At 42.2% G+C, this 23,007-nt stretch overlaps 1 protein-coding gene across 5 annotated transcripts in view; it reads right to left on the minus strand.

Moving 5' to 3' along the window:
* Window positions 1–23,007, minus strand: part of GRK5 (G protein-coupled receptor kinase 5) — a 167,405-nt gene that overhangs the window by 16,748 nt on the left and 127,650 nt on the right. For 4 of the 5 annotated variants that reach the window (XR_010473409.1, XM_065066881.1, XM_065066879.1 and 1 more), the window contains 5 exons: window positions 9,099–9,199; window positions 6,400–6,492; window positions 3,287–3,350; window positions 2,638–2,778; window positions 1,388–1,578 (listed from right to left, as the gene is read on the minus strand). Coding sequence is in view for 4 of the 5 variants with exons in the window: in XM_065066881.1 (XP_064922953.1) it covers window positions 1,388–1,578; window positions 2,638–2,778; window positions 3,287–3,350; window positions 6,400–6,492; window positions 9,099–9,199 (590 nt within the window). In the remaining variant the exon portion in view is untranslated. Of the gene's footprint in view, window positions 1–1,387; window positions 1,579–2,637; window positions 2,779–3,286; window positions 3,351–6,399; window positions 6,497–9,098; window positions 9,200–23,007 lie in introns of all 5 variants that reach the window. The other variant, XM_065066882.1, reaches the window with a different exon arrangement.

The following is a 23,007-nucleotide window of genomic DNA, read 5'->3' on the forward strand; positions in this document are numbered from 1 at the left end:
AAGTGGCATAGTATGGCATTTTACCAGCCATGTTATGAATGTACCAGTCATTTTCATCAATGAAGTATACTTGTGACCTAGTACTTTTTAAAGAAACCCTATAATACCTCCTAAAACTTTTTTTCAGTACGGTAGGATGTTTTTTAAAGAAAAGGGAAGCCAGACACATAATTCATTATTTGATTTTTCAATTGACATTAAATACTTAATTCCATTTTGTTATTTGGGGAAAAAAAATCATCTCCTTCTTGGGTTGGCATCAGTGAAAGCCGCATGTTATCTGTCTGCCCTCCTGCCAGCGAGCAACATCGGAGTCACAGGGAGGCAACCAAGCAGCAGCTTGCTAGAGATCTCCTCCAAGGAACAACAATATTGTCATGTCTACGTATACAAGCATGTGCATAATGCTTATTATACATGGGCATAGCCAATGATTTAAAGCGTGGATTAGTTTTTAACAATAACACATTATTGTCTATTAATCATTGTCCTTGGAAGTTCTTTCATCAATTTACAAGACGACTTCTGCTGTGAATGCCAGCAATAATGATTTCACAAGCTGGGATGACGAAGATAAACATTAAGTGTTGTTTACAACTACGTTGGTCGTTGATTAAAGAAAATAAATCTTCATGGAGTCACAAGAACTCTGTCTGCAATCGCCCTGCTTGTCCAGCAAGTAAACCCTATGACGTCCTGCAAAATTGCTCATGTAGAGCTGTAAGCCAGACTGGAAGCTGAGAACTTAAAATCTGTCCTTCTCGAAGCTGGCTGCCAGCTGGGCAGCGGTAGGTGGGACATCCAGCAGGACACCTCCATCCCATGGCCATGGATGTGCCTCCTGCCATGGCTGGAATGCTACGGCCACCAGCACGATCCAGCCTAGCTCATCCAACTAATCCATGTCCTAGGGTGGAAATCCGTGCCCTGTGTCTCAAACACCCTCTTGCACTAATTGTCCTCTTTCTGGGATAGGAGAGATGATTTTCTCTACATCTAACATGCCGCAGCCGCTAACACATTATAATCTAACTAATTAAAATAGAGGCTTAAATAGAATGATCTCCACGTCATACCAACTAGAAACAAGATTTCTTAATGAAACCCCTTGAAGGAACTTGTATAATTTTCTTATGTCACCCAGTGCATGCTGAGGTGGGGTTTGGGGAGCTTTATGTTAGTTCTGTATAATTGAGACAGGATGTATTTAGGGAAGCAACTGCTTCCTTCCATTATTACTGAACCATACTGTATTTGTACAGGGCTCTGTGAAATCCCAGCCAAAGCGCTGGGCATCTAAGCTGTACAGCACCACAGCGAGTAGGAAGGATGCAGTCAATTCTTTTCCACCCAGAAAACATGTCCTAAGACCCTACAGAGTGCTTACCTGTACACGGTATTTTCTCTGTGTAGGTCTTCTAAGCCACAAAGAATCTCTGCTGCGTAAAACAAAGCTCTTTCCTCCTCAAAGCCTGGGTTTCCCATGTTGTAGATATGAAACTTCAGGTCACCTCCATTCATTATGGTCAGAACTAAGCATAGTGCATCCTTTGTTTCATAGGCATAGGCTAAATTGACCTAGAAAAACATTTGTAGCATAGTTGTGACAGAAGAAAGCACTAACTTTTCTTTATAGATTTTCTCTAGAAAAGGAAAAAAAATACATTGACTGAATTTGTTATGAGCCTTCCTACAATAGGAAACATTCATTTTAAAAGTACAGAAAAATCAAATGTTAGGATTGTATAGATGAATTTGTTGAGTCCAGCCTATTCATCATCAGAAACCCTCAAGGTTAATGCTCAGATAGCATCACAGGCTGGACAAACATACTAATTCCAGGCATACTTTTCCATGTAAGAGAAATCTGCACTGTTTTGCTGGATAGCTGTCAAAAAACTATCATCTCAGTAGGTCCCCATGAAGGCCCAGAGAGACCATCACCACATGGTCAGCATCACACCGTAAGGCTCTGGTGGGTGCCCCAGGAACCACCAGACAAGCCAAAAGCTCCCCATCACTTTTAAATATGTGCCATCAGCTCTGCTTCTGCCAGAGGTAAATAAACATCTTGCATCTGTTATATTCACTGTGTTTCCTAAATTAAGTATTAAGAACATGACAGATGCTGAGATAACACCTTTTTTTTTTTTTTTACTGGATCTAAGGCAAGTTTTGTAAGAGACACAAGAGCTGACACGACTCAGGACAATGCTACATCAGGCAGACCAGCTCCATGTCACTGGCTAGATGCTTCTACTAGCCAGTCTCTTCTGATCTATTTGGTTTGATTCTCCTTCAGTCTCCTCCAAGCTCCTCTCTCCTAGATACTGGGAATTCAGGTAATCACATTGGATAAAAATAGCTCAGCCTGATGCAGCCCTGCTACAAGTCAAAGCCGTAAAAAGCATCATGTGCCCATGGTAGGAACAGACACCTTGGTTGGTGCATTTCTCACAGACCAGAGATTAAAATGAGACTCAGCAAAGGTGCCTGGAGCAGGAATAGGTGCAAAGCAAAGGGAGGCAGCTCCTGGCACCTTTCCCATAGCAGGAGTTGGGAGAGACATCAGATTCAACAAGAGACAGTGCTCAGCAGGTGAGCTGGGAGCTGGGCGTTCGGGAGTCCAATACTCACTACAAACTGACTATTGACTTTTTCTAAAATCTGCTTTTCATTTAGCGCCATGGATTCGCCTTTCCTCTTTTTTATTCTCTTCTTCTCTAGTCTCTTGCAGGCGTACATCTTCCCCGTCGCGCGGACTTGGCAAGCGCAGACCTGCGAATGAAAGAGAACAATTGCTGCGTTAAGTCGAAGCAAACACTGTGCCTGGGCTGCGCTTTACTCCTCGTGATCTGATCTGATTTAGTCCTTTTAAGGTTAGAGACGGCAGCACAGGCAGGGAGAGCTGGGGAACCGACTACCGTTTCCAAATCTGCTGTGTAATATTGGTTTAATTATTTCACTTTCCTCCGCCCGCTTCCTATCCCACCTCCTTTTGTCTGTGCAGATTGTAATCTGCTGCGCTACAGCCTGTCTGCACCTCCTCTGACCTCCGGCCATCAGTAAAATACAAGTAAGGGTGTGACCCTAATTCCACTGTGAACGCAACAGTCAAATACAAAATAACTCTCAAAAGTGTTCTTTCGAGATTACAGTGTCATGAGAGTTTAAGGAGAACTGTCAGCAATTAATGAAAATCAGCCTCTGTCACATCAGGCTCCTGTAACCTGCAGTGCCTAAGAAGTCAGAAACGCTCTTAACAGACACTTTCACAATTACTCACCTCCCCAAAGCCGCCTTTCCCTAGTACCCTGTACTGCCGAAACGTGTTTTTCGTTACTGGTTGCCTGGAAGAAGAGGAAATAAAGGAAAAAAAAAATAAGAGATACACTACATTTAATGCACTCTCTATGATTTATTTATTTCAGAGCATACCTTTGAGAAGCAAAATAGATAAATATTATATAATCACATTATTTCAAGGTAATAATATTAGATTATATAATATATAATTATGTAATTACATTACTTCAATACTATGTATGGCTTGAACTTTTCAATTCCAACATATTAAGCTGTAATAAAATACAACACATTAGTGAGTCATCCGTATAATTTCTGCTAGCATCTTAGGGCCAAGGAGGGTTCTGAATCTCCATTATATAGCCTTGGCTTTTGTAAGCAAAGAGGAGGCCTGAGAGCTTCCCACAAGATATTTATTGTCATGATATACAGGAATTTGTTAAGGGCAGTGCTGAGCTAACACTTTGTTGCTTTGCTTGGTCTTCAAGATGAGAAAAAGAGATTCAAAATCCAGTTCACCAGAAAATATTTCTGGTGTTTTGACCTTAAAGAAAACAGGAATCTGACGTGGAAGGAGGAAAGAAGCAATCCTGGGTACCAGAGAGGCAGGTTTGGTGCTGCTGGCAGGAGGGGAGAGCAGGATGAGCCCCAAGCCCATCAGGCCCTGCCGAGGGTGCTGAGGGTACCTGTGAGAGCATCATGGGCAAGGAGGGAGGAAAAACATCTCTTTCCTTTTAAGGGTTCAATAAGTCTTGCTTTATGAGGGCAGAGTGCTCCTTAATGATCACTAGACATGATCACTACATGATCTCGCAAGGATTCCCACAAAATTCTGCTCTACCAAAATGTCTCCAGCCCTACACATAACTTAGACCTTTTTTACCACAAAAGTTTTGTAACGTGACAGAAGAATAACTCTAGATTCAGAGAGATCCAATTTTGTATCCACTGCTCCATCCCCAAAGTTTTACGATTACATTAGCAGCTGATATGAATATTCCTACCAGCTTTTGTTTTCCCCTGGCGGGCAGCCAGCTGGCAGGGGGAGCACAAGAATGTGGCTGTTCCCACAACAGTGATGATGAGGTTGATGACAATAAGGAATAAATGTTAAACTGAACCGTTTCATTTATGTTCATTATTGTTTTTAAAAGTGGGGAGAGAAAAAATACGCAGAAGGCCAAAACTAGGAGAGGAAACGATGCTATTTTCAGGCTTCTGTGAGGACACTGCAAAGGCTATTGGGGTTAAAAGCAACAATTAGCAGTGATAACGACTTGCTCAGCAATTTCCCTGGAATAAATGGACTGTATGTCTCCCCCGCTGGACCCAGCAGGCTGTCATAAGGAGCTATTGATCACTCTGTGCTACTAACGTCCCTTTGCTAATCCTAAAAGCAGTTCTCCTGGCTTCTTAAGCCAGGCAAGTCCAATAGCTTGTCGCATTTGTTGGGGGAATGGAAGAAAAAAAATCCCCAAAGCATTTCAGAAAATTCCTTATCCCAAATGTGAAAACAGATAGGAAATAGCCTGGCCGAAGATGAATCATCTAATGTTTTGGGCTTTTTTTTTTAATTGACATGGAAGAGTAAATGCTGGATTCCGTCAAGATGGCATGTGGAGCATGTCTTGGCATGGAATGGCTCTGCCCACTGCCTCCCCTCCCTCTCTGCAGCTTTCCAGGGAGAGGAGCTGGCACGGCTCCTTTGATCTCAAGGCATCCCGCTGATGCACGCCGCTCACGGAGCTGGCCCTAACTCATCTGCCCTAATTAATTCCATTTGTGGAACCCGGGGCTTCTCTCCACCCAAGGTCACTGTTACCCGGCAGTGTACGTCTGCTACAACCTGCACCGACAAAGAGAAGGCAAAGGCCCCTTTCCTTGCAAATTAATACCCACTAAGCCTGCCTGGTTATTAAATGTGCTCAGAAATGTATAGCAAATAAATATGGTGTGAGGACCTATATGCCACATTTTTGTCTGTTTACAGTGATTCAATAATTGTAGTAACCGATCCAGATGAAAAAGTTACCATATTCAGAGCTTGACTAAACAGAAAGACGACTGAAAGTGCTGAGTGTATTTTAATCATGCCTAATGAACCTCATACCATTAAACAGCCTAACACTTGAGCTTTAGAAGCCAGAACTGTCTCCCTGGTATTTTGGGGTGGATTTCTGTTTTATTCTTTACTTCTCTAGCGAGCAGCATCTGTTTCAGTCTTGCTTGGGCTCAGTGTTTGCAAATGCACAAGCCAGAGACTGCATCTATATCTTACACTTAGCACTCGAGATGCACAAGGGTAGGTTATAAAAAATTGCAATGTGTCGTTCAAGCTTGTTGTGACAGGCCATACAATGAAATTTGCCACAGACATTTCTCAGACTAAAGGAGATTTGGATTCCTATTTTTTTAATAGACAGTAGGTCTTTCTTTATTCATTTGCCGTGCACGGGCATACTGTACAAAACAGGTGTGCGAGCTACTCGCTGGAGCACGTCACCTTCGGGAGTGCGGTGTCCCTAAGAGAGAAGGGAGCGGCTGGAGGGTGTTTATGGGTGTGAGCACATTCACGGAGGATGGAGAACTATACATATCCCAGACCCAGTCACGCTCGTTGGATGGTCACAGCTGGAGACTCCATTCATGGTTAAATTGAGTCTAATGCCAACATAACCATGAGTTTTCTATACACCATCTTCCTGTGGCTAAAGCCATTACCTCTTCTTGAACCTTCTAACAATAAACACAAACAAAGGCTAAAGTTAGGAAAGCTTTCCTGGAGCTCTCTGGGAGAGCTTCCCTTGAGTACGGCTCAGGGAAATGGGGAATGAGTCTTAATGGACCTTCTTGAAGGAGAACAGTGAAAAGAGGGAGAGAATCGCTGCACAGAGAGGGCCATAAATGGCAAACAGTAGGATGAGGTACAGTAACACTGTAGAAAGGCCAAACTGTCTGTCTCTTGAAGGCACACAGAGCAAATATACTATCTCAACTGTCAGATTTTGACCATCTTCTAAAGTCTTTGCATGGAAAGTAAAAATAAACCTTTTGTACTCATTTGTAATAAAAAAACCCCAAAGTGACACTTACCTTTCCAACCACTTCCACTGGAGAAACCTGTCGAAGTACATGCTGCTTAGGTATTCTTGGAATGGTTCCCCACTGAGGTGGTCAAGGACAGATCTATCTCAGATGAAAAGGATATATAAGTATTTTATAATCCTGAACTTGGAGCAAAAGAGAAACAAAACCAGAGGAGAAAATCCAGACTTCTTCTATGGTAGGATCACTTTACCTCTGCTTTGTTTTGTACTTTATTTTACTCACAGTTTCAGTCTAGGAACAAAGTAATATGCTTGATGGATTTCATAACAGGAGGCCTTATACAAGCTGAATAGTAATATGTACTTGTTATGCTTGCTGCAAATTAACAGGGCGTCTCCAACTGGCTGCAATGGACTATTACAAAGGCTGTTAGTCACTGGACAACAAATATCTTTGTTTCTGTTAGTAAATTAAGACTGGCTTAACACAACACCCTCAGGAACTGAGAGCCTAAACTTTGAGGGATGTTTATATCTGGATTGAAAATTTCTGGCTAAAGCCTATTTCTGCGAAAGAGGGACCAGCAAAGGTGTTATTTTGAGAGAAAAAAATCAATTTCAATTCCTGCTATACAGAAGAAGGAATAACCGTGATCAAAGTCAAAGAGGAAAGTAAGTCTGAACAGGGATGAGGATTTTTTTCTGGATCAAGAAAAGAGTTCTAGGGTTCACACAGCTGATGCAAAGTTTTTTGCATAATCAAAGGAATAAAGAAATAAAAAGGCCAGTCTGCAAATGAGAGAAATAAGCATGTTGCTTGTGACAGGCAACAAGCAGCCAGAGACCAACACGTATCCCATAAGGAAGACCAAGGGTTCTAGGTCTTATCCTGGGGCAGTTCTAGCTAGTCCTGAGCAAACAATTCACCACAATAACGTGTTTCTCCAGTTTAGCTCCTCCCTGTCCATGAGCTACTACTCAATAAGTTTTTGGCATTTCTCAGCTGTTTGATTTTTATTTTTTTTTATAATTCTTGCACCATCACTTTGGAACAGGCAGATAATTGCACATATTCAGTATTCAGAAGTCAAATTGTTGTTGTCTTCGTTAGCTTTGATTGGACACAGATCATACAGTTTCCCCTAAGTGGATTCAAGCTCACAAAATAAAATAAAAAGTAAGTCTTAATGAGCTTTAACACATGTCCAAATTCAAAGCCAAAATTATAGGGGAAATTGGAGGGAGGCAGAAGACGACAGACAAAATATTAAAAGTCAAAGCAAAAGTCAGAGTTATACATGCATTTCTCCCGCAGACTGATCTTATCTATGAGGACCTGTCTGAAACTCATCCCCGTTCCTGCTCCTACAGGATAGCAAGCTTCATATTTGTATGTATGCCTCCCTTTCTTGGTCTGACTGTGAACTCTTCCAAAATTAACATTATTCAGTACCTTTAGTAAATACCAACAGCGGGTTCTTAAAACTTCCTTTTGACCCCATTTCAGTCCATGTGAAATGATCAGCATATTTATTAACAAGGTCTCAAACCTGGCTCATTTATCTGCTTCAGCTGAGATGAAGGAATGGCTGTCGGTGAATACCAGCCTGAATTAAGTGGTGTCCAACGCTCGCCTATTCCATTCAATTAATTAAAAGCTGCACGTCTTTTAAAGAAAAATAGCTGCCTTTCACCACTTGTTTGCTTTTTAGTTCCTCTCTTTGGCAACAACAAAGTACATTTTAGAGGGAACTGTCAGCTTTCAAACCGATTTGAGAACTGGAAACGGGCATCAGGGGGGTTTGTGTTGAGCACAGCTCTGCCTTTGTCCCTGGGACTGGCACACAACTGGTGTGAGTTATACGAGCATCTCTACATGACACCCGGCCAATGCAAGGAAACTGGTTATGTTATAAGAGAAGGCCAGAAATAACCCACATCTCCAACCAAAGCAAAGAATAACTGAAAACAGAAAAGGTCAATGAAATGAGTCAAAACAATGAATGACAGCAGAGTGAATTTTACAAATCCCCATTACATCATCCAGGGAAAACAAACAATGTTCAGCCAGAAACCACATGGGGCAGCTTGTGATGATCCCTTCTTTTCATATTTTTATTGGTTTATGATCTACTGGCATGAACGTACTCGGGTCAGTGTTTGCGAATGCAGATTGCATACCTGGAGCTTTAGCGCATAACAGTACAAATCGCCTCGCTGCTGCAAAAACTGATAAGCCTTTTCCCAGACAAAGGATGAAATAATGCACGTTTGTTTGATCGCCACAGCCAGACAGAAAGCGTTTAAAAAAGCCTCATTCTCCTGGTGAAGATTTTCTGGAAACGCCACGCAGAGCAAGTTTGCACATTCCTCTGTCTAAATGGACTGTATAGCCACTTAATTTTTATTCACTTTGAAACAGAGATGTTTTCTTTGGATACATTATCATTGTAGCTCTTTTCACACAGCATGAAATCCATGGCTGGTTTACTTGGCTAGAACACTCTGTCAAATACCTGAAACACTAAGTGCCTGTGTGTAGTGTATATAATGGCATGGAAATATTTATTATATTTTGTTCAGATGAAGTGACTTCACTGCTTGTCAGCAAGGCCCCCAGGACTACGAACAGAAACCGAAGATACATGCTTCAGGTTCAAATGGAAATGTCTCTCTTTACCTGACACATTCCTTGCAAGCTGCTGACTGCAACCCTGCGATCTTTGGGTATTGAGTTATACTTACTTTGTACAGAGAGAAAACAGCTCTTTGCAGGGGCTGTTTTTGAGTTTCTCCTCTGTCTGTTGGATAAGATCTTGACTGACTTCAGGAACGAAGGCTGGAGACTGGGGAGAGAAGAGAAGGGCACGTTATCTCTGTGACGAGGTGCAGATTCTCCTCTCTCAACGTGTCAAAGACACATTCATTATTTATGCCCTGAGCTGCTTCCATTCAATTCCAGTGGTTGTGTAAAAGCAAAGGAGCTTTACGTCAAACAGCAGTAAAATAGGATACTGTGGTAACTTGCTCCACATTCCACTCTCTCCTCACATCGCGTTTTTGCCTTCTCCTGTACCTTCACCTCCTTGCCCAGCCTCATGAATATGCAGGACCCGCTCCGTGCCAGTGCTTTGAACCGCTCCCTTGCATCCCATGAAAAATGTGCCGGCCTGAACTGTGTGCAGGCCATTCTCTTAAACAAAAGAGAATTTGCCCAGTGTTTTCACTTCATTGATGATTCATTGTGCCGGCTGAAAAGTCCTTTTATTATATTTTTTTTACCAGCAAAGGAAAACAAAAGCAGAGCATTGGTATTTCTTGATGTATATACAAATAATATAAGAAGATGTGTCTGGACACTTTAGTTCATCATTAGAAGGACAAAAATAATCCAGCAGTTTTAAAATAATAATTTTGAAAAGGAACTCTGCCAACCAAGCACATAGACTCTTTTCACCCTTTGGAGAGAATGTACATTCAGCCCCTTCAAAGCGCCCTTACCAAAGAGAGGTCTTTTGCAATATGCCCTGATGGTTAACCAGTTTAGGACCTTTGGGACTAATTATCTATAAAGACAGTTTTTAGGCTGTCCACATTCTTACTCATAGGCAGTATAATGCAATTACATTAAAAAGTGTGTATGTGTGTGTGTGTATGTGCACCTATTTCTAGAGTTTTCTCCCATGGACATGAAAGCCTCTTTATATAACCAATCGGATTTGGGTATTTTCAATAAATCCGGCCATAGATGACAAAATCCTCTTTCCTTGCAGAATCCTTAACACTCGGTGAGGTTCCCCATCCATGGCCATGACCGCCAGATGTGCTGGGTGGGTGGGTCACAGAGCAGCATCACTCATTCCTGGCCAGATGTTCTCATTAACTCCCCCTTTGCTGGGGATGTCTTGGCAAGCATGGACACACATTGCGGGCAGAGGACAAAACCCCTGGGAATGAGGACAGAGGAGGGGGCAGAGGTGGAGCCAGAGAAAATCTCCAGCATGGTGAAAGCTGAAATTAAGTCTTTTATCTTTTCCTTCCAACTGCTGAAATGTGAATGTGATCCTGGTTGTGACGTGAAAAAGTAAGTTCGTTCTACTTGAATGTTTTTAAAAAGGAACACGGTTTACTGAACTGTCTGTGCACACCGCGTAACACAGTCTCACAATTCAGCCTTGACAGACGATGTGCTGGATATCTTTGACCTCACTGAAATATTCCCTCAGTTCCTCCGTATATTCCTCCATATCCTCAGCAAAAGATATCTAGGGAACACCCACGTTTAATTACAGACAGAATATACTGCTAATAATTAAGAAGTATCGGTTTCTTGGGAGCTAGATGAACCTCCATATTACCATCTAAAAGAAAGTGAGGCAAAGCCAGATTTTCTCAACTTGATTGGCCACTGATTTTGAAAGGAACCAAGAACTGTAGAACAAGTCTTAGTAAATAGGACAACTAACAGAATTTCCTAACTCTAGATGTCATGTCCCAGTTTTAGTTCAAGACAGTAAGTAGAGGCAAGAGAGAAGCAGTGAAAGAAGTAGGGAAAAACCCAAAAAGTCCCGTTTTCCAGTCTTACACCTGCTGCATTGATTCTACAGAGGGAAAAAAAAAGTGGGGAAGAGGAAAAAAAAGGCAAAACCAAACCAAAATTAACAACAAAACTTTTAAAGGAATATTCAGGTAAGAACCAAAGCCTAATGATCAGCAGTATTTTGGTTGAACCATATGAATTATTGCCTGCATGTTTATATGTTGCATACTCAGTGGGGTGTGCTACATGAGCCCATTGGCAACCTAAGCTTGTATGTGGCTGCGAGAGCCCACTGCTTGTCTCAAACATCTCTGATTTACAGGGTACAGAAACACCACTGAACTCCACGGTCTCTGTACTGCTGTGAATCAGGAGAGTCTATTCTGATGTGAATGGAACTGCATGTATGTAAAATTCATACTAGGGCTTCTAACTGAAGTTACTACTAAATAAATCTAGGATTTGTTCAACATTTATAGGCCAAAATTGGGATCCAAAAGCTAAGTTCTAAACCCCATAATTAGGCATTTAGACCAAGTGACCTGATTCTTGCTCACACCAAGCACCACCAATGAGAGGTAAGATGCCTTGACATTAGTGTTGAATTCAGATCATGCACGTGATGCATTATTATAGTAATAATTCCATTACATTTTGTCTGGGATCAAAGTACATCTGAAAAATAAATTGTAAGCATCAGCTAAAACTTTTTAATAAAGAAGAAACAAAATTCTTATAGAGAAAGAGGAGAAGAGTGAGCAAAAGAAACTGTAAGACAATGTGAGAAGTATTTAGAAATGGCATGAACTGCGATTCCTCTCTTTAAGTTTGCGGGAGATACAGTCACCACTTGGGTTTTCCAAACCACTCATTGCTGACCTTTGAATCTTTCTTCTTCTGGACAAATTGCGAGCAAGCTAACAATATCAAGGTAGGTAAAGACATAAATACACTGACATCTGTACATGGACTAAAGCTTTAGAGTGTATTGCAAATATTTTACTAGACTTCACCTTCTGTAACAAAAATGCCACTTGTTTTCACAGGCTGATTAAAGGTTTTGTAGGACCAGTGAAACACGTTGTGTCATTATGCAGCCCTTGATAGAGTTCAGGGCAGAGCAGCTGCACCACGTGTACAGGAGGAACATACCCAACACTTTCCAGCCCTGCAGACCAGTCTAGGGAGCTATTGTGTGATCTTTCTCGAGGTTTTCCTCAAGACTTCATAGCTCCCACCGCTCCTATTAAATACCCATGACTGCCATTTCCTCTGTCTGAGTACTGCGCATACCTACAGCCTCCCAATGTCCAAACAAAGCCAGAAACAATTACAAGCCAAAACCCAACCCACCAACCTACTTTTGCTCCCCCAGTGAACAATTAGGTAGCACAGGTTACGAGTGCAAGAAAGCATTTGGATCCCAAGAGCGAAATCTTCCAAAGGTGACGCTTTGGCCACTTATGGAACAAAAAGTTGCTTTTTCCCTGGAGAGGTGCAAGAGATTTCTGCTGCCCTGATGAAATGGTCATTAACACTGTTCTTCCACTGCATTATGGGTAGTGGCTGTAAAAGCAAATTCGGGTTTTACAGGGGAACAGAGACACCTTTTTGGACATATTACATCTCCTGTGGCAGCTGGAAGAGTTACACATCGTGATCAGGATCATGGCATCTGAGTGTGTGACAAAGAACACTCTTCTAACTCTTTGTAAACACCTGCAGAAACCTGTTACATTTTCCTGTATTCAAAGCAAAACTCTGGGTAGTTTTAACAAGTACAGTCTTGTATTTTCCCTCATGGATCTCCTGTTTCCTGAAGGCAAAGAAAGTGATCCTTGATCTCACAATAATGTAAATCAGAAATTATGCCAGACAAGTCAACAGAGTAACGCTAAGGTAAAGCTGATGCTACTGAAACCAGATTCATGGCCCCAGACTGTGGCAATGCAAAAGGTGCTTAAATTGATCCATCAACAAAATCACGTTATCCGTTTTGACCAGACAGCTTAATAAGAGTCCAAAAGTTCAAACTACTTTCACCAAGTTTTAAGCCAAATCTCCTGTCTTCTGTATCTTCTCATGTATGGCCACAAACTGAAAACCTTCTTATAAATATTTTGCTGGCAAAGCAGCATCTCAGTTTTATGATGCCCTCTTGTTTAATTTTTAAGAAAAGAACACAATGAGGAATCGCATTAGTGATTATCTGAGAAGCAAGAAATGGATATTCAGTTATTTCTGAGTGTCTTTAACATGTTAGAGAAAAATGTCTCCACTTGCAAATTCTGTTTGTTTGTTTATAAATTAAAAGACAAGAGAGATCCTCCCAGCTGCTCTTCCACTTCAATAAATGGCAGGAAAACAGCTGAGATGTCAGAGGCTTGTTCAAGGTTAGTTGTGTTCGTGTTCGCAAAAATTGGAAGATCATTGGTCCTTCCCAGTTAAGTCTCTGGGCCTGCAAGATACTTTTTATATTTTGCTGAGAAGCTGAATGCAGCTTCTCCCCCTTCCTCTCCCAAAGTACCAAAAACAGGTGAAATTGGATTCAGATCACTTGAACGCTTCCAGGCTGTGTAAATCCCCATTATCTGCTGTTTTGAATGTCGTGTTGCATCACTATACTTTAAGATGTAAACTCTCCTTTTTTGACAGCTCTGTAAGTTTTGCTACAGGCTACTTCACTCAGCCCTTCAAGACACAGTATTTGTCGACCTTCACTGAACAGGACAGCGAACAAATAAACCTTCTCATAAAATTATCTTTATTCATTTGCCGTGGCACGTCCAATATGTCTCTGATGGTGTTTCCCCTGTGACTGTGTGGAGGACACCCGACCTTTTGTCCATCTATCAGCTAATCAAATTCTTTGTAAAACAAGCTGAAATGCCCGCAGTACCAAGGGAAGCATTTGGAAGACCCCTGATAATCTTAGTTGTTCTTTAAAACATGTTATTTGTTTTAGTTTTCCTGCAGACAGAACTTCAGAATGGCCGACTTCAGTCAAGGTGTGATGCGCTATAGGTGTTGCCCTGAAGCCTGCGGCAGTGAAAGCAGGCAGACAGATAGCAGAGATTCGCAACTTCAACAAGTAAAAGCATTTTCCTGAGAACCTGGCAGTTTGGGTTAGAACTTCTGAAACCGGGGTGGGGTGAGTAGCAGGTGTCTCTGTGTAACTGTATAACGATTATTTCCAATAGCTGGATGCAGCCCAGAGCAGATGCACACACAAGACGAGCCTGTGTGTGCAGGGTTGGTTTATCGTGTGCAGCATTGCTGTTTCTGTGGGAAACGTGCCCAAAGAAGAATGGGAACTGAGAGGGATGTGCTGAGACTCCAGCTAGACACATGTATCCCGTTGTGGTCATCGCTGTTTGAGAAAGCTATGGAGAGCTGATGAGGGCTGGAGGGTTGAGAAACATGCCTGGGAAAAAATGCCAAAGGGAAACGTTGAGGAACTAGATTTGTTTAGTCTGGAAAAGTAAGAGTGAAACATGATAAAGGTCTTTAAATGTAGAGATGTTTTTAATAAAGAGGGCAAGGATCAATTATTCTGCATATTCTGCTCTACACTGGGGGAATGATGAGAAGGAATCCACTTAATTAGATATGAAGCCTTTTTTTCTAATTTTCCACACAGGGAAGCACAAGAACAGGCACATGAACGTTGTGGAATCTGTTCTCGGAGGTTTGAAAGTCCTCCGAGGGCAGACAGACATCTGCTGATGATCTAAGTGTATTTGATCTCTCCTCAATGCAAGAGGCTCTTGAGCACTCTCCCAGTGCTTTGTACCAATGATTTTGCAAAAGCCTGGACTCTGTAAAACACAGGCACACAGCGTGGCCCAAGAACAGATGAGGAAGGGAGTTTGTGTGCTGACTGCTCACCAAAGGAAACCTGGAGCTGTGAGCAAAGGAGTTAGTATCGTCTTTGCAAATTAACACTCCCACTTGAAAGACACTTGTCTCAATCACCATTGTCTCCTACAAAAAAATGAAATAGCTTGTAGAACCCTGAGTTTCAGATCAGAAAAAGTGATAGCATTGACTTTGGTCAGGTTGACTTTGCAAGAAACGGGGCAGGTCCTTAGTCTGGAGGCAGTTCTTTATCCTTACACAGCACCTTTCATCTAAGAAACTTGAAATATTAAAGCTTCACTGCATGCTTAAGTCTTCATGAGCTAGGTGGTAATCTCACAATATTTTACAGAACAGTCAACAGGGAGGTACAAGAGTTGATCATCGGCTGTGCCTGAAATCAAAGAAGTCTCACTGAGATAAATGAAAGCTGGAGATGCTCAGGTTTCTCAAATCAGTCCATTTGTAGCTTGCAATTAGTGAATAAAGAACAGAAACCTAGAAATATAGGCTTTCGGTTTATACCAACTCTTGCCAGTGGATGTGAGTCATCACGGTGTCTTAAAGCAAGACTGTTCATCACTACAAAAATTATATGAACCGGAAAGATACCACATTTTTTAGAATGAATAGATTTCATGCAAACTTTTGTCATAAACACAACTGCTTTCCTGGCAAGTTTCAGACTTGCAGCCATCATATTGAAACGCGATGAGTTATTTTAAAAGTCACTTGCATAAAACAAATAATGTGCAGCATATGTTATGTCTCAGGTTATGAAAACATTCCACAACAAACTAGCTTAAAACAATTAAAAATGTTTCAGTCAATGGACAAAAGTTCAAGCCATAACTTTTCTTGAGCTGCCTGCGGTTCCAAGCACTTCTGTCTTATGTGTATTTTCAGATGTTGACAGTAACTTTCCACATATAATCTATTTGCAAATCTCCACAGACTTGCTACTAGTAGAGACCTCAAAACTATGCAAGGAACAGGCTAAAATGAACTTCGGTGTGAGACGGTGCATGATGGGATGAGAAGAGCTCATACACAAAACCCTGGAAATATTGGCTTCATCCAGTTGTTAAGTTGCTGCATTTGCTTTGCTCTCACACGGCCGCGACCCAAGGCCAGCAAGGAGAGCAACGGCTTGTGGCGGGGTGGGAAACCTGCCACATGCAGTGCCAGCACTGCTGGTGCTTTTGCAGAGTCACATCCTTCTCCAGATGTTTGAGGAAGGCTCAGCCAGCAGCGCAGCCGTTACCAGGACAGGTAGCAATGGCATGACACCCAGTGGTGACTGTCCTCAGTCCTGTGAGGTCAGCACTCATAAGGACTGTAATCTGAGCAGCTACTAGGAAAAGGAAGAGCAGGTAGATGTGCAGTGCAAGTCTTGCTTGTAGATGCAAAACCAGGGAAAGTCAAGCTTATGTGCTCAGGTAACACATTTTCAAAGGGGAAAGGTAATGGAATGCAAAAGACAGACCATGAAATGCTGCCTCTTTGTGCCCCCAAGGCTGATCTGATGCTTGTGGCTAGAGATTCACGCTAAGACCTGGCCTGTGGTGTCTCCGCTGCCCTCAGAGCAGGAACACGTCAGCTCAGGCTCTGCTTGCCCCACCGCAGGGAGACATCTGGAGCCACTTCAGGTGACTCTGCTGTCCCCCCTCCTCGCACTTTGGGCAGGCCAATGGCACTGGGACTGGAAAGTACTGACCAGGCAGCTGGTGACTGATGGAGGGGAAGGGAGAAGGCGCTGATGGTGAGAAACGCAGAGGACAGCAATGGAGGAGAAATGTCTCAGTGGCACTCCGATTTTGGGAAGCCCAGGCTAGGTGTGTTTTTCAAGCTGGTGAGGGAATGGTCCCCAGCACTGCCACAGCACACGCAGCCTCCTGACGCTTTTGTTGTTATGCACAAAAATGTTGGAGCGTTCTTTTTGCTTGCCCCGTGTCTGATCTTGTCTGCTCAGTTTTAGCTGTATACGTAGTAAACAGCCAATTCTACATCAGGAGCAGCTGCAACATTTTAAGCAATCAACTTCTGCATTTTCTTTTTATTTTTTTTTTCCTACCACAAAGTCATCTGGGTCTGTATGAGGCAAACCAGTAAAGCACAAGGCTTCATAATTCCAGGATATTTGCTTTGAGATGACAGATGTAGGAACTGGCAGTGAGGTGGACGGGGAGCATGGAGAGCAGCTGGGTTATTAGTAGCAATTTATCTGTTACGACAGCATGTAGACATTGTACCTGAGAGTGTAATGCCAGGCACTACATGCACATGTCATGAGAGCTAAAGCTTCCAAAGAAAACTGATCACACCAGCCCTGGGAGTGGGAATAGGGGCCAAAGACATGAAATGCCTCACCCAGGATTACAGAGTGGGTTAGTGACAGGGGAAAAAAATTGAACCCCATCCTGTTCTCTGATCAAATGGTATTTACAGTACTGAGGGCAGGATCACTTGCTGGTAGCTAAATGAAGAAAATCAGCAGGGCCTATCAACTGTGGGGCTTGTTTTGTAGCTGCAAGCTGATCTGGAGTCACAATGAATCTGTTTTCCTTCATATTCCACTAAACCATCAAAACATGTTGACACAGAAAAATACAATGACTGAAGACAACAGAGCCCTCAGCAAACAGCTGAACATGTTCTTCTGCCTGGAGAGGTTGTACTAATCCATCATAACAGGCGATGCTAACGACCTTCGTTCATGAACTCATTTACTGCAGTAGATCTGATGTCGCTTCAGGCTGACTTGCTTGCTCCAGACTTGCTGGGCTGCATCTTGGGCCTTGGCAAGCTCACTGGTAGGAAAAGGAGAAGTTCCTCTGGTTTCCATCACCCTTCCTTTTTGGTGCTGGGGTACTGGTTGTAGTCCTGAACTATGCCCTTCCTTGGAGAAACGCAGCAAAATCTGAGGTTTCCTTTCTGACAAGAGCACAGAAAGAATATGAAGCATTTTTCATGGCTCTCCTGTTGATCAGCAATAGGATCTGCTACCCAGCTATGCCTTGTTTTTCCTGTTCTCAGTAGACGTTTTTGTAGCTGCTACCACTGAAAGGAAAATGCTCCTTTCTAGAAACTGCATTTCTGTTCCTGATGGTGGCAAACAAGCAACTGCCAGGCAAATGCTGTGAGTCAAAACATTTCCTCCATAAATATCTTCGATCCAAGTGTGGTTTCCCTGGAATGTTTTATTATTTGATTCAGAAAAATCTGGGCATGTAATCACAACATGAGTTTCGGAGCAACAAAGGAAAAGATTGGCTAGATCAAGAAGGAGATATTTCTTCCTGGCTCCTACAGGTGACCAGAATAAATCTTAAACACTCAAAGCCCCGCAGAAAGCAATTTTGAAATAATAAAATGTCCCATCAGACAAAATTGAGTTGTTTCATCAGCTTCTTTTGCAAGTGCAGTGAATCAGCTGCAGAATTTATACTCTTCAGTTAAGTCAAAACACTCCCTGCAATCCCAACCAGCTGTGGGGTTTTTGGTACAGTTTAGATTAAGAACCTAAACTGGTCAGTATGGAAGCTATGCTTTTGACTTCAATTAGTGAGAAACTGGGCCTCATGAAAAGTCCTTGACAAGACATTTTGCACTATCTTTAAACACTAGTCCTTCCCCACTCGTACTGTTTAAATAATTCTTTAGAAACCTGCTTATAGAGACCTCTTTACCGAAGAAACAAATTTTTCCTCCTTTCTATAGACACACAGGTCAATTGGTGTAGGGGTGCTCATAAACTAGCGACCTAAAATTGCTCTAAAGTAGTGGAAGGGAAATTATGTTTTACTTGTTGCCTTTTTTCTGCTTTAAAAGCAATTTGTACACAGGTTAAAGAATGAAAGCACAGATGAAATAACCAGTATCAGTAGCTGTCAGCAGGATGACAGAGGCAGCTTATGAAACAGAATAGAAAAGAAGACTAATTAATAATAACCAGGATTTTTTTAGCTACTCAAAAGTTAGGGAACTCACACAATCGTTGGAGCATCACTAGTTGAAAAGGTAACCTCTTTTGTTAGCAAGTCAACGGAGTCATTGCTGTAGTACATTACTACAGCAGCCAGATGTTTGATAAAGCATTTGAGGACAAGAACAGTGTTCTCACCATTAGTGGCAACAAAGATGACAGGATAATTTTGAAAGCTTCTGTTCTCAGAAGGACTTTTTTTCTGTCATCACATGTACTTAATAGGTTTGGATAGCATCCAGTGTCCAGCCTCTTATCAGAACCTTTCTACCTTTTAATGTCCTCCCGCACTGATGGATAACCAAAACATTAGCAAGCAACCTTATGTTGCAATAGTCATAGCTTGGCTTCCTCTGGTAAAGCAAACGTCATTTGTTCCATTAAAATAAAAAAAAAGAATCCCTAAATCTATAAACACTCATTTACAACCTCAACGTTATCAAATGGCTTTCTTGCAGGAAAACAAACAGATCCCTCCTTGAATTCTCTCCTCTGAGACATAAACCTGTACACACGAGTAACCCTTCCCTTGCAAGCCATCCTCACACTGAGGTCCACGAGCTGTTTGCTTTGTGCAAAGGGAGCTCATGTGTGAAGACCTGATCCAGGCTGCTCTCCAGTCAATGGCTGTCGTGGAGTGGGGATTGTGCAGAATTTGCCTTCATCTCTGGCCACTATCAGGTCAAAATCCTGAGGAAACACTTGAATGAAGAAATGCAAAACCAAAAGATAGTTTGGAAAAGCCTTGAAAAGGATTAGGAAGTGAATTAAATAAACATTAGGCAGGAAGCAGCAGCCCACTCACAGAAAGACTGGAAACACCCACAAGAGCAAACAAAATCACTACCTGGCACGGCTGAAACGGGGCATTCCCTAATCACCTCTGTCACACGATCCATTAACGATCGTGCGGTAATAGCCATCAGCAAAAAAACGAGAGGGGAGATATTTACTGCAGGAGATGACACAGTGTTTGCAGTGGCCTATTCCTCTCTTCCTCAGCTTTGCTTTTGGACAAACAGCATCTGTGCCAGGATAATAAACTTGCTATACACTTGATCTTTGGCTCAGGTCAGAGTCTGGCTTGATCAAAAAATAATAAATTAACATACAAGCTGAGGCTTGGCTTGCTGGTTAAGTGAGTTTTCTAAGTGTAGTTGCATTACTGAGAAAAAAACCCAAAAAACTTTAATAGTTTGAAGTGCCACATTTCCACAACTTACACATGTTGGTTATTTTAAAATAATTCTTACTTTCTTATTTTTTACACTTATCTAGTGATATTTTAATGAATCCAAATAAATGTGTTTTCTGTTAAATTTAAAACATTTCTTATTGTAATGCTGTGATTCCCGGTTCCAATCTAAAATAACACATTCTAACACTATTTATTTCGTGATTCTTCTGTTATATTCTTCTATTATTAATAGTTACATCATCCCAGCCAAAGGTGCCAGACCCAGGCACCTCATCTGAATTTGCCTGGCCAGTCCTTGTGAGGCTACTCAGCTGCTGAGGTCTCTAAATGTTTTTCTAGAGTCCTAATTTCCTATTAAGTGGGAGAAATAAGAGAAATAAGGAATTTTTAACTTCCATGTTCATCATGAGCCTCTTCATTCTCTCCTTTGTTACGATCAAGCATACGGTTCCCAAGTTTAGCACAATGCACTCTGAGCTCAGAGAGACATTTGTTGACCCTTTACTCTTTTAGCTTCAGAAATCCAGAGCCGAACCAAGCAGGAAAGCTGCTGCAAGTCGCAGTGGGTGGGTAGAAGGGCCATGGAGGTCGGGTGTTCAAAGCATATTGAGAAAACATGCACAGAAACCTGTGCGGATATGCCAGGCAATGTAATTTCACATGTTCTGCATTACACCTAGCATGGAATTCACCTCATTGCACTATAATCACCCCAAAACAGAGACATGTAAAGTCTCCCTGGTCTCCCTGTATAGTCAGTGTACAGAAGGAGTCTCCTCATCTATCTCATCTCCTATGTGCTGATCTCCCTGTGTCTGGACAACCAAGGCTACAGTGTGTGTGTTGGGAGTGTAAGAGCCTGGACTCAATTTTAATGTCTATTTTAATGTCATTCTGCACAAATGCACAAAACCCATCTCTCGCAGATTTCTGGATACCATGCAAGCCAGTCGGAAAAGGCTGATTCCTTCGTTTCCCATGTGGGCAAAATTTTCAGGCAGAAGAGGCTATTTCTGGGGAAGCTGAATGAACCTTAAAAGCTCAGAATTAACTTCCCTGGCCATTGGACAATCCATATGAACTGAAGATAAGTAATGAGGGGTATGCAGAGGGGATAAAAACATGACCCCCCCCTGAAAACAAGAGGAGGAAACCATAATGAGCATATTCATTAGACAAGGGCAGGCAAGTGCATCCTTCCTGTTGTCAGATAACCCTGAGCAGATGTCTCTGTATTTTCACAGTGTCCTCAGCCTTTTCTGGTGGCCTGGCTGGTGTCCGAGAAGAGTCAGAGCAGCCTGGGGGGGCTGCCCTGCCCCAGCAGGCAGATGTCAGCCAGCTTTACATGTGTGGTTGACTTCAATTAGCTGAAGCAAGTTTCCATGTTCCAAAGGGTCAAGTCAGAGTCATTCTGGCAAACTCAGGGAAGCTAGAAGGCTTTTGCCCACTGACCAGATCATCCAAATGGTTTTCTGACCACAAATGACAAACAGCTAACAAGCATGTGAACTTGGGAGTGTAACCTCTCCAAAACAAGAAGGAAGGAAAAGCAGGGCTTCAACTAATAGCACATAACATAAAACCAGTGTAGTTAATGAGTCCAGCCCAAAATTTCAAGAAGTCTGGGCAATAGCATTGCAAACGTAGCCCTCCTTAAGTCTAAAGCATGGGACACAGGACTGCCCCAGGACCTGCATCACGAGGAAAGAGCAGACTTCATGCTGATTCCATAGGCTCTCATGCCATTTGGCACCACTGCAAAAGACAAAACCCCTCAGTGTTTAGTTAACTAACGTTTATATTATAAACAGTGTGTAAAGGATGAGGAAATAGGACTTGACCCAACCGTGAGAAAATGCCTTTTAGTCTGAGACCACAGCAAAGTGACTCCTAATCAAGGCAACACTGTGATTTTTCAGATTCTTCTGCCACACTATATGATAGCCTGGCCCCTGACGGAAGAATGCTTACTAAAATATATTCCGATTAGAAAGCATTCATTTGAGTAACAAGGTTGCTGTTCTGCTGCTCAGATATTTTCCCAGAATTGAACTTGGGAAAGATGAGCCGATGCAGAAAGTACGCTGAGAAGGTACTTTCCTGGACTAAGACATAGTGATCAGCAGAGATATTGATCGGCTGTCTCTGGAACAACAAGAATTATATATTGATTTCTCTAGAGACTGGATTATGTATCGATTATGCTAGCTGCAAAGCACAGGCCTAAGTAATGCTATCATCTCTGCTTAAAATGGTGCCCGTAGAGTAGCGAAGTCAATAGAAAGGGGAGATGAGAAATCCATTGAGTCAAAGGGTAAAGTCCCAGGGCAATTAATTAAATGGCAAAACTCCCCTTGGCTCAAGTAAGGCCAGGATTTCTACTTAAGTATTTAGCATCCTGAAGAAGTCTCCTAGTAGGAACCCAAAGGACACAGTGAATAACGCTTTGAGCAAGTAAATAATTCTCACCCATCCTGAATCCATGTAACACACTCTGTTCAGACAGGCACTTCATTCATTGCTCACTTCAATTGGGTCATTAATTAAATGTGTACGCTTTAGAAAAATTTGAAAACTAGCTGTGGAGATAACTCTTGGACCAAGCCTTAAGGGCCCATCCGCTGTAGCTGGTGAAAAGCAATATTGTGTTGGCCTTTTGTCAGCAAGATAATAAGCTTACAGGGAGACGGAGATGACTCTCTGGATGTAAGTGATATAAGCTGAATTGTACGAGGAAGGTAACAATGTAGAAAGCAGTCCCTGAAGGCTCACCTTTCACAACAGAAAGCCTCTGTCTTGCATTAAACTCTGCAGATTGCTTTACAGAAGCTTAATGGTTCGTTCTTTCAGAGCTTCCCTTATAGTGACATTCAGCTTTTGTTTTGGCCATTCCAAAACCTAATTATAACGCGTTCCTTAGAAGCCATTAAGTGAAACTAAACAGTTAAAGGACGAGGGCTCAGTACTTGAATCCAATTCGCAGTACGGTGCGACCTGCCCTTCCAGGGTTCAGCCAGAATCACTAAAAAGTTATACATGAAACTTTCCTTACGGGAGATGGAAGGCTTTAGTG

This window comes from Columba livia, chromosome 6 (genome assembly GCF_036013475.1).
Source record: "Columba livia isolate bColLiv1 breed racing homer chromosome 6, bColLiv1.pat.W.v2, whole genome shotgun sequence".
NCBI lineage: Eukaryota > Metazoa > Chordata > Aves > Columbiformes > Columbidae > Columba > Columba livia.